The following is a 12,068-nucleotide window of genomic DNA, read 5'->3' as shown; positions in this document are numbered from 1 at the left end:
ACTAGAGGCATCTCTCCTTTGCTTTCCAGAGCTTACCCCTTGTGGTCTTCGGTGAGGGGGGCTGGAAAGAAAAAGTCATGATGCTCAGGTCTGCCTATCATTGTCACTTTGTGTGATCCGCTGTGGAAATACATTCTGCCCAGCAATATGATGCAATAAGAACTTTCAAGTTGCTGTGTAACACAGTTGTAAGGCGAGATACGTGCTATGTGGCTTTCTCAAGGATAGAAGATAATTTCTCTAACATGTCTGTGCCCACTGGATACAAAGTGAAATCCAGAGAAGGGTGTGTCTACCCCATGTCCTTATCAAAGTGCCCGGGAGTCAGGACCCAGGCCAGCACAGTGCTTCCTGGTAGGGTGGGTACCAACTCTACTGAGAATCGGGCCAAGCCTGCTCATGGACAGCCCTACATTCACCTGTTGCTCTGTGTTGGCAGCCTGCTTTGGGGAGAAGTCTGATCACAGAAGGGCATTCTGATACAGTGACCTCATCCTGCGGTCAGCTGAAAGATGAAGCAACTTTGGCAACTATCCCCTCCATCCCAGACTTGAGCGTTCCTGCTAGGCCAGGAGATCCCAAAGCAGCCGGTGGGTGTGGACATGCTGGTTGTCAACTCTTTCATCAGCAGGCCTTTGGAACCTTGGAGGGCCCAATCTTTTCCACTGCCTGTTTGGGGCCAGTCCCACCGTCATTTCAAATGGGAAGACTGCACTAAAACAAGCTGCAGGCTGGCAGCCCCGCAACTTCTCATGGGAAGAGCCCTCTGCCAGCTTTACCACCATCAGGCCGCCCGCTGGCCAGACCATCCCTTTTGCAGTGGGAGCCAGTCTCAGGAGGGAAGCTTGGAGCGGGTGGCTTGTGTGTATAACTGCTCAGACTTGTGCCTGGTGGGTCCTAGCAGTGAGCCAGAGCCTCGCAAGGGTTGCGAAGTTGGCTGGTAGCCTTTGTAGAGGGTGAAGATGGCCTTATCTGTGAAAGGGATGGCAGAGAGTACAGCTCCCATATGTTAGGGTGCCCACTAAGGGGCCTGCACTTTATCTTGCTTACCTCAGAAGTAGAAACTGCTGCCAGGCCCAAGCTCACTGGCCTCCGAAGTCCCTAGGTCCCTGAAGCTGTGCTGCAGGCAGTGGCGTGGTAAATGTGACTGTATCTGGAACCAGGAACCCAGGTAGACAGAATGTGTGGTCCAACAAAGCCTGGGCTCCCCTCTTGAGCACCAAGGACCTACAGTCGTTTCATAATAGTCCTGCCCTGTGCAGGCTGAGCTATCCCAGGTAGTGGCCTGGCTGGGATGCTGGGCCTTAGGAAGGAATTTGAGGCTGTTTGGAGCCACAGGGGTGCCAGCTCTGCAGCTGGGGATATAGCAAGTGCTACCAAGTATGCTGGATGGTCCCAGAAGAACCAAGCAGGGCTTGTGATATTCCACAATTGCTGCTGGTTCTGGGAAAGGCTGCTTCCATCACCTCCGCAGAAATGCCTAGGGTGCCTGCGCTAAGAGGCCTTGCAATGCCAGCGTGTGCAGACGTCCAATGGGCTTCCTCCTGCACGGGACCACTGTCACTTGACATTACAGACACCAGACCACTCTGCTTGGTGAGGATACAAGCCCGCAGCAGCCACTCACAGGCCCAGGAGGATAGCACTGAAGTGGGAGCCGCTGCGTACCGTGATGGAGGAGCCGCTGGCATTGTCCAAGAAGACAGAGGTGTAGTGTCCTGTCTGCAAGGAAGGGCATATGTGTCAGGTATCAGGCCGGCCCAGCAGGAGAGGCCCCGGGCAGCCTGCAGTACTCAACATGGGTCACATCCACACTGTGGCCTACTTGGCTCCACATGGGAGAAGGCACAGACCTAATTCCAGAGCCAATGTTGAGGAGCCCTTCCCTCAAACCTCATACATATGGCTCTCATTCTGTTGCTCTCCAGTGCATCACATCTCAGTGTGTGGGAGCAACTCCTGCTCAGGGCCCAGGTCTGGTTTAAGAGGCCAGCAGGTTCTTCTGTCACATTGCTTGGCTCATAGGCCTGCCATGGCCTGCAGAGGCATCATGACCATTGCTCTGACCCGGCTGCTACTGTGTGTTCCACATATCAGTGGTGTCACATTCCCTGAAAACTGCCAGAATAAGGACCAAGATTCACCCAGGGAAGACACACCTAGAGAACACAGCCTTTTCAGAGGCTTCCATGCCTCCTGAGCTACGGCTGGCTTGAGCCAGAGCACCCAGTGTGGAGCTCAACACAGGGCTACATGAGCACTGCATCATAGTTCACACGCCTGCCCTTCACCTTGCTTTTTACTAAAGCCACTTTAATGTCTACATCTACCACAGTGACAAGAGAGACTGTCACTGAGGTTCTGTGTAGGCAGTAACTACCTTGGCCTCCCACAGTCCTAGGGGGCTCAGGCATCATCAGATTCTGTGCCCACCCTCCTCCTGTCCCAATGGAGAGCCTCGGTGCCTGGAAGCACCTGTCATATTATCAGATTCTTAGAAGGTCTAAAAGTGAGACTGGGGTGCCGCCAGCACAGCTTGCTAGATGTCGCGACAATGGGGACCTGAAGCCTGGCTCTCTTCTCGACCCAGCACCAGCACGTGGGTATGTCAGCATGTCATCTATGCCCAGAGGCCCTAAACACCATCCCACCCCCACACACACCTCCTACAGGTCAGCACAGCCCCACACACCTGCAGATATAGGACACCGTTTACTGAGATGGTGGAGAGCTCGCTGCTGTTCTCCAGCCCCATGACAGTCTCCAGGGAGCTGTGCCCAAGACAGAAAGAGGGTCAGCCTGTCCCCAGGCCTCACCAGCTTCACTCACAGCGTGCAGCTGTCATCCAATGATCAACACCACATGCAGTAAAGTGCAAGGTCCAGAGCCATCATCCCTAGGAGCGGGGGGTTTGAACTGGGTCCTCAGAAGGAGGAAAGGCCAGGACCATGTAAGCGCCACAAAGGCCTGCTTCTCCAGTGGGAAATGGGTACAGGGCCATAACGGGAGGCAGCAGGCGACACAGAAAGCCAACAGATCAGGAAGTCCAAAGTCAGACTGTCAGAGACTTCCTCTGTTCATTCACTCCTCTGACTGTGAGAGCACCTGCCCTGTGCCTGGACTCCATTCCAGGTACCAGGCAAAGAGGGCCACAGTCCCTGTTCCCATGGACCAAGTGAGTGAGGCACATGGGGTGGGCACAACCAACAATGAGCAACAGAAGTCATCACACCTGAGGAGTGGGGGAGTGACCAAAGAAGAGGCTTAGGGAATTACCCGCAAAGACCCCTACAGATACGGCTCTCCCTTTGTCTTCTGAATGAGAGTCCTGGAGTCAGGAAGCAAAACAGGAAAGAAAGCCTGTCTCATAGGTCCTGGGAAGGAGTTAGGGCAGGGTGGGGCCGGGGTCACCTACGCCCCAGTAGTAGTAGAAATGGAGGTGGCTTTTTACACTGGCAGGGGCCAGGTTGCAGCGCCCACTCACGCGTTCTGCTGGCAAAGAGACTGGATGCAGATCAGTAGGCGTAGTCGGTCCCGGGGTCGTGGTGGTCCCCTTCTCGTCTGCTCTGTGAGTGCTGCAGGGAGGATAAGCCATGGTGGTCACATGGGCCCTGCCAGAGCCAGGTCAGCAGGCAGGTGGTCCCCTCCCTCTCCCACCATACCCAGGGCCTCACCCACGTGGAGAGTGGCAGCGAGTGCGTAGAGGCCAGTCACTGGTGCAGTGTACTGGCCACTGGTCAGGTTCAAGCCTGGGCCCCGGTGGAAGGCTCCCTCGACATCAGGCTACAGAACACACAGAAGAGGTCACCCAGGGTCCCCGCCATGCTCCGCCCAGCCAGTTGAGTCCCACTCACCAAGTAGTAGACCCCGAGCTCATGCAGCGCCCGCCGCTCCACCTGCACATCCCTGCGCAGGCGACAGTGGAATGCGGCCTCCACGCGTGACGCCCACGGGCCGCGGGTCAAGGTGGCAGCCAGCAGTGCCAACACAGCCCCTGGGTCCGGGTTGTTGTCACTCTCCTGGGCAGCTGGGACCCGGGAGGGGATGTCTGAGGCTGGTGTGGTGAGATCGTTGGTACAGTGCTCAGGCTCGGTGCTCTCCCGCTGCTGCACTGCGCCTGACATAGAGCAGTCAGTGGACCACTCTGCCCACCAGCCTGTGGCCCTAGAGCATGGGGACTGAGACTTCCTGATCCTACAGCTGTCAACTTCCCTTCACACCATCTGACTGCAAGCTCCGACAGGTGCATATCCAGCACCCAACCCCTTGTCTCCTCGCCTCACCTCTCTGTCATATTTTTGGAAAAGTTGTGTATAAATACTTCCAGTTGTGGCTACACTGGAAGTAACACAAAGGCTTGTCACCTTTCAGAAGCTTATTTAAAACTAAACAAGCCAATAGAAGGACCCAGAGGGTCCTAGAAACCTACAAGAAGAACATCGTGATGGGTGGATCGGGGCCCAGGGGAGTCTGCTCAAACTATTGCACTAACCAAGGACAATACAATAGTAAACATCGAACCCCTACTCTGATCTACCCAATGGACAGGACATTCTCCACAGTTATGTGGAGAGCGGGGACTGACTTTGACATGAACTCTGGTGCTCCTCCCCTTGGTGAGGAGGCCTGGTGACACTCAAAGAAAGAATAAGCAGGCTACCAAGAAGAGACTTGATAGCCTATGACCATATAGTGGAGGAGGAGGTCCCTCTCAGTCATAGACCTAGGGGAGGGGAATAGGGTGAAAGTGGGAGGGAGAGAGGAATGGGAGGATACAAGTGATAGGATAACAATTGAGTTGTAATCTGAATAAATTAATAAAATTAAAATAAAAATAAAAACACTAAACAAGCCATGGGATGAACACAGGGGAAAGAGCTCCTAGCAGTTCTTGGTACAATCAAGTCCAGAAGATAGTGGGCTGCTGTCCTAACTTGGAGAGGGAAGTTCCGGTCCCCAGGGAAGAACAATTCATGCCTTTCGAGGCAGTCTTTCTTCCTCCTTGAGGCCTCTGCCTGCCACACTTCCCCCACCCCCAGCACTGCCCCACGGCAGGTACAGCTGCCAACTGGTGAGCAACCTATCAGGTGTTTGCTGAAGTCTACCCTCCAGAGACGCCTTGCTGGCTTACCACACCAGAGCGCGTGCCACAGGGTGACACCCTTACCTTTCAGCAACAGCTGGAACTCCTTCAACAGAACCTCAGATGGAATGAAGGGGCCTGGGGGCCCCTGAGGACCTGGTGGCCCTGGGGGTCCTGGAAGGCCAAGCTGGAAGGCAAGGTTGGTGGTCAGAACATTGGAAGGGAGGGCATGGGTGACCCTCCGCCAGGTCCTACAGCGAGACAGGCAGGAGAGCTCCCACAATGGCTGTGGGCTCTTCCCTCTTTGGCGGAGGCCCTTTGCGCTCTCATACTCCTCTGCCATCAGGCACGGAATGAAAGGCTGAAGGACTGGACTGTGTAGGTGTGAAGTTTGCAAGGGGCGCTGCAGGGTAGGGCATGCTCTGCATGCGGAGGACCAGTCCAGGCTGCTTCTGGGGACCTGCATCTCAGGACACACCAAGCAAGTCTCCACTGCACTTACCCCCAGCACTTGGTTCTGGGGGCCCTGAAGGAGTTTATACTGGTGTGGGTCAGGTCTTAAGAGAAGGAGGCAAACTCCTGCATAGAGAAGTCTGGGCAAGGCCAGGTGGCTAAGGGTGCAGGGCCAACTCCCCACTTCTCAGGCCCCCCACAGTGGGGTCAGGTCCTGGGCAGGTAAGCCCCCTCCATAGAGAAGCCTAATACACCGTAAAGGCCAGCCTTGCTCCAGCGTCACTTTGAGGAACTCAGCGCCGGAGTCAGCATCAGGTCCAAGCGCCGGCTTCCTGCCCAGGCCAGGGCCATACTGAGAGGCCCCCCAGCCTCTATCACTCCAGCAGCCTGAAGGTACCCTGACTCCCAAACATGTTGGGCAAGCTTCTCTCTCTGGACGTGAGGGAAAAGTATCTGGCATCCTAAGGGTAAACGGGGTAAGTGGTTGGATGTAGCCTCCTAACTCCAGGCTTGCTGGATCCCAGCTTTGTACTTGGTCCTGTGGTTCTTCCTATGGCATCTGCTGTGGGAGACAAGGGTTTTAGGGAGCTGATGAGAGTGGTGGGCACAAGCTGCTCACCTTCAGTCGCCTGGCCTTGGTCCTGTTCCTCCTCTTACTGTTGATGCCCTTGTCGCTCTGCCTGACAAAGAGCATCCAGGCATCCCGGGGATCCACACTGTGTGCCTGAGCATCAGTGGGCTCCTGGAACACAGATGGCCACAGGTTGGTTTGCTCTATGTTGCTGCTTGCTGGACCCTGGCCCTTGTCACTTGCATTCTCAGAGGTAGTGTCCCCTCATCCCCAGCCCATGGAGGATAATAGCTCACTAGGGGGCGGTGTAGGGCGGGGTAGGGGTGGGGGACAACGATGAGCCTCCAGCCTGTGCTCTGGAACACATCTTCCTGTTCTTCCTTGAGGACAATCTCACCACCCTTGATGGTCACTGGCGCCCACAGGTGGTTAAGAGGTGACTACGAATGTGTGAATCCTGGCTGACAGCAGGTCCTTTTGTCCCTCCCCACAGTCAGAAGTGCCAAGGAGACCAGCCTCAGAGCCACTGTGGTCACAGGTCATGGTGGGGGCAGAGGCCAGATGTCATGACTCAAGGCCACTGCTTGGGGCCTTTATCTTTCTCAGCACTTCTAAAACACTGGCCCAAGGAGCCAAACTCTGAGAGGAGCCTTGTTTCCTGGCAGAGGCCTTTGGCACATAAGACGTCAATGGGTCTCGAGCACTCTGGGTTCCGTGCAGGGCTGCCAGCTGGGAAGGCAATGGCTCAAGAGGCCTTAGAAGAAGTCACGGGCACAGACTGCAGTGTTTGATAGAAAGACCCAGGATCTCAGAATGATCTGAACTAGTGTCTTGTGGGTCACAGGTCAGGCTGCTATGCTCAGAAGATGGAGGCTTCTGTGCTTCCTGTTGGTCTGATTGCCCTCAGTGAAAATGCACGATGCAGGGCTTTTCATAGGGCGGGACAGGTGTAGCCTGCGTATAGACTCAGACCAATGTTGGCTTGAGGGTGGCACTGAAATGCATGGAGCCATGTTGGCCTGGGTCCCCAGGAGTTGGAGTGGGGGCTGGGTTCCAGCTCTCTGGAAGCTGGTGACACCTTGACACTCCCAAAGAGGGTCCAAGGCCAAAACCCCACTGGGAGTTGCAGCTACTACCTGCTTCCAAATGACTACGTGAAAGTTTTGAAAGCTGATGGCTGGGGGAGGGAGGTGGGGGGGGGGAGAGGGGGAGCAGGGGAGGTAGGTGGGTTGAGGATGGCCAATAATGTATTGGACATTTGTACTCCAGTCAAGGGAAGCAGCTGGGAGAGGCAGAAATGAGATGGTGGAAGGCCCTGGGGACACCTTGTAGAGCGAGGCCAGGTTGTAACTTAGCCTTGATTTGATCACTGCCCCTTGGCGGAGAGGCCCTGTGGGAGCACAGAGGAAGGGGATGCAGGCTATCCAGATGAGACCTGATAGGCTGTGGCCAGACAGTCGGGGAGGAGGACCCCACCTGTCAGAGGTCAAGGGGTGGAGAATAGAATGGAAAAGGGAGGGAGGGTGGGAACAGGAAGATGAGAAGGAGGAGCTTACAATCGGGATGTAATGTGAATAACAATAATAATAATAATAATAATAATAATAATAATAATAATAATAATAATAATAATAATGACAGCTAATAGAGGCTAAGATCAAAACTCAGATGACAGCACATGCTAGCAAGGATGAGGAGAAAGGGGAACACTCCTCCATTGCTGGTGGGAATGCAAATTTATACAACCACTTTGGAAATCAATCTGACGTTTTTTCAGAAAATTGGGAATAATGCTACCTCAATACCACTCCTGGGCATCTATCTGAAAGATGCTCCACTATACAGGGACATTTGTTCAACGATGTTCATAGCAGCTTTATTCGTAATAGCCAGAATCTAAAAACAACCTAGATGTCCCTCAACTAAAGAATGGATAAAGAAACTGTGGTACACACCATCAGCTGTCTTAGCAGATGTTTTGTTGGGCCCTGGGGTGCTGAGAATAGAAGAGCTCTGGCTTGGGGTTTTCTTGTGCCTGGCCCACAGCGTGTTCAAACAGCTAGACCCAGACACTCTTCCATGATCCCTCACAAGACTGACCTGCTCCAGTGAGGGTTGCCAATCCGCCCTCCCCAGGCCTCTGGCCACACCCTCTCCAGCCTCTTCGTCCGTCCCCACCCCGCCTCGCCCCGTCCCCCCTCCCCGGCAGTTCAGGTGGCGGCGATCCTACGAGGAAATAGGCAGAACCTGGTTACATCACTCCTTTTCCAGTAGCAGTCGCCTAACAAAAAGGAATTGGGTCTGAGAGCCCTGCTCTTCCGCTAGTCTGCCAGTTTTCACGAGGAGCTAGTTATGTGCATTTCACACCTTTCCCAACTTCTCCTACTGGCCTAGTAGAATTCTGCCGCCAAATCCACTGTGCAGAGGGCGCACACAACCCTGGGTTTCACTGAGCCCCTGAGAGGGGGGCGCTTGGGGTGTTGGACACTGTGCGGCCAGGGGTGCCACCTTCCCGCTGTCGTCCCTGGACACCCTGGGACAGGAAGGTGTAGGGCGCGGCCGGCGGCAGCCGAGTCTTACCGGCGGGCTGTCGGCAGGCGGGGAGAGCAGCTCGGGCCCGGGGGGTTGCGGGCGTGCACGGTTCCCCACGGGCGCGGCAGACTCCGGGACACCGAGGCCCAGGGCGGCTAGAAGGCTGGCGCAGGCGAGCAAAAGGCACGCTCCGACGGGGCTGCGGGTCGAGGCCATGCGGGCGGCGGCGGCGGCGCTAGCAGCGAGAGGCTGGTCCGGTCGGCGCCTTATAACGCGCTTGAATCCCCCGCCTCGCGCGCGCCGCCCTCGCTGCCGTCGCCCCCTCGCGGCTAGGGCGTGCTGTGCAGGCACAGGTGACTCAGAGGAGGCGGGTGCCCCATCCGGTCCGTGCATACCTCCACTTGGCTTCGGTCCTGTTGTAGGCCAGGGCCAGCGTCTTGTCTCCTAGCCCTGCACCCTTGGCCCTCTAAGACCATCCCCTTTCTCCAAGGACACCCGAGAGCAACGTTCCCCCCCCCCCCCCACCATCATTCTGCGCGTCTTTTGAGCGCCCCACGTTCCCTTATATTCTCCTGGTATCCCAGGCCTTGATGGCATGGGTTGAGTACCTTGGAGTATGGAGGCCCTCATGGCTCCTCTTTTTCAAGCTAGGGAACTCGGAGCACTTCTAAGGAGTTCCTGCTCTTCCCCACGTCGGAGGTATCTGCAGTGCTGGGGCCTCTCAATGCTAGCAGCTACAGAGCACTGACCCAGCCTGGTTGGATGCCCTAAGCCACATGTGGGGGCAGATGGACCCTAGGCTGCCCACTGCCCACCGCAGGGCATCAAACCAGGACAGACGTAGCAAACCCTAAAGGTCTAACCTTGGAGGAGGCCTTCTCAGAGTGGCTCTCCTTCAAAGAGGCAGGCCCGTTCTGCCTTGGCCTGCTCTCATTACATTAGCTTGAGTTAAAGCCGCACACCTGGCATTCTTTGGGGTTTGTTTTCATCTTAAATTGTGTGCACGCACATTCATGTGAGTGCAGGTGCCCATAAAGGCTAAAAGAGTGAATCAGACCAGGGACCTTGATTTGGGGAGCATGACCCTAAGATGTTAAGTGACCCTTAGATGTTAAGTGACCCTAAGATGTTAAGTGACCCTGCTCTGTTCCCAATGAGAGCCCCAGCTGTAGCTTTGTTGCCATGTGAAACTAGTTATTTTCCCAAACAGTGGACTGTCCTAGTGATGTCATGGGTTCCTCCAGAGGGCCCAGATCCAATCGGTTCTGGTGCTGGCGTGGCTTCCTGTACCCTAGCTCAAGGTAATGACGCAGCCCAGTCCAGGGGCACGGCCCCAGAACTCTGGGCTTTCAGGAAAGGCTCCTGTATATATGCTGGGTCCCACTTGAAAACAAGGTCGTCTGGGAGGACTGGGGCGCACAGCAAAGCTCACAGGGCACTAAACATGGGGTCCATAGCCCACAACCCCGAAGGAACAGTACCCCTTATTCAGAAGTGGAGCCTTTGAAGGTGGTGCCTGCATCTGAGTAGACTGTGCCCAATGGGTGGGACAGGGCAGGCAGAGCTAGGAGCGACCTCCCGGTGTGCCTGCCTTCTTGCGTGGCAGAAATCTAATCCTCATTCTTGGGCCCTCATGTCATGGCCTTGACTCGGCTTCCTGGCAGTTCAGTGAGCCAAGCTTTCCTAGTGTCCCTCTTCCTCCGAAGGAAGGCCATTGGCTGCTGAGGTCATGGGCATGAAATCTCCCTTTACTCAAAGACAATGGGAGCCTCCCCAAGGCTGACAAGCTTTGTGGCCTCTAGAGTACCTGCAGAGAACCACGGTGTCACCTGGCCTGCCTAGTACATGGATGGACCATCCATCAGTGCTCAGATCACATGATGTTCCCATCGTACAGATGAGGAAAATGTAGGATAGAGCGTGGGAACATTGAGGAGTCACCAAACAAAAGCATATCCAGGCCCAGTTGCCATGTCTTGCAATCAGCTGCTCTGTGGGGTCTGAGTGCTCCTGCAGGCTCTGAGTGCTCCCAGGGTGTGGTGGCTTGAATAAAAATGGCCCCCATAGGCTCATGCATTTGAATGCTTAGTCACCGGGGTATGGAACTGTTTGAAAGGATTAGAGGGATTAAAAGGTGTGGCCTGGGGGCTGGAGAGATGGCTCAGTGGTTAAGAGCACAGACTGCTCTTCCAGGGGTCCTGAGTTCAATTTCCAGCAGCCACATGGTGGTTGACAACCATCTATAATGTGATCTGATGCATACTGTATACAAAATAAATAAATCTTTTTTTTTTTTTTTAAAGGTGTGGCCTTGTTGAAGGAAGTGTGTTGTTACTGAGGGTGGGTGCTGAGGTTTCAAAAATGCATGCCAGGCCCAGTCTCCCTCAGCCTACAGATCAGGATGTAGCTCCCAGCTCCAGCACTATGTGTGTCGCTATGCTCTCTTCCGGGAGCCTCTGAAACCATAAGCAAGCCCCCGATTAAATTCTTTTCTTAAGAATTGCCTTGGTCCTGGTGTCTCTTCACAACCATAGAACACTGACCTGACGTGTTCTAGAACATGGTGGCTCAAGTGCTCTCGGGCTCTGAGTGATCCTGAAGGATCTGAGGACTCTAAGGATTCTGGGTGCTCCTGTAGGCTCGGCATGCTTGTGAGCACTCCATACCCTAAACAGAAGTCCTTACTAGTTCCAAATGTCTGAGTCTTTGGTTCCCTGGGGATTCTGAGGTATGATTCTTGGTCTGCCTTGTGGCCTTCTCGTCCATTACAGGGGCATCTCCTGAGTGGCTGTCCCCTTCTCCACTCACTCAGTGCCCCTAGGGTGGCTTTAGTGGGCTGTGCCAGTATTTTGTCTCCCCTTCCTAGGTTCTGGTTGCTTTGGTCAGTGGGTGGCCCTAGTAAGAGACGGGGCCAGTTGAGTCAGGAACGTCAGCCCTACACAGCAGACACTGTAGCTATACCTGCACTCTCTCTTAAGTGTGCATCTGCCCCTTCCGTGGTCCCAGGAAGCTGGTGGGGGTCAGGATATGCCATTGTTGCTAGCATCTGGCATGTCCACAGCTCTGCCTTGAAGCTTGGCCAGATAAGGCACAATTCAGCAAAGCTGAGAACCATACACTGGCCCAGGGATGCATGGCCTTTCCAACTTCACATTTCTCATTAAAGTCAGCCTCACTCTCCCAGCCTTTGCCTTTGAACAGCCCTGGGGAAACATGCTTAGGGTAATCACAGGAGGGCGTTACCCATGGTGCAGAGTCCTCCTCAAGCTGTTTCCACAGCATGAGAACTACATCCTGATCTGCAGGCTGAGAGCATAGGCTTTTGAAACCTCGAGCACCCTTCCTCCAATGAGGCCACATCTTCTAATCCTTCTAATCCTTTCAAACAGTCCCACACCCTGGTGACTAAGTACTCAAATATATGAGCCT

General features: G+C 54.7%; 1 protein-coding gene across 1 annotated transcript; it reads right to left on the bottom strand.

Moving 5' to 3' along the window:
- Positions 1-1,165: 1,165 nt before the first annotated feature.
- On the bottom strand, positions 1,166-9,032 carry Erfe (erythroferrone). The gene is made up of 11 exons (XM_051153670.1): positions 8,688-9,032; positions 8,208-8,333; positions 6,746-6,836; positions 6,404-6,519; positions 6,156-6,278; positions 5,168-5,270; positions 3,855-4,117; positions 3,675-3,783; positions 3,485-3,575; positions 2,693-2,771; positions 1,166-1,722 (listed from the first exon to the last, which is right to left on the bottom strand). Exons 1-11 carry the CDS (start codon positions 9,030-9,032, stop codon positions 1,624-1,626), a joined length of 1,545 nt encoding a protein of 514 aa, XP_051009627.1. The 3' UTR covers positions 1,166-1,623.
- Between the last annotated feature and the right edge of the window lie 3,036 nt (positions 9,033-12,068).

The sequence above is a fragment of the Acomys russatus genome, chromosome 12 (assembly GCF_903995435.1).
Source record: "Acomys russatus chromosome 12, mAcoRus1.1, whole genome shotgun sequence".
In the NCBI taxonomy this organism is placed as follows: Eukaryota; Metazoa; Chordata; class Mammalia; order Rodentia; family Muridae; genus Acomys; species Acomys russatus.
Note: the sequence above shows the minus strand (reverse complement) of the source record. Positions and strands in the feature narration are given on the sequence as shown.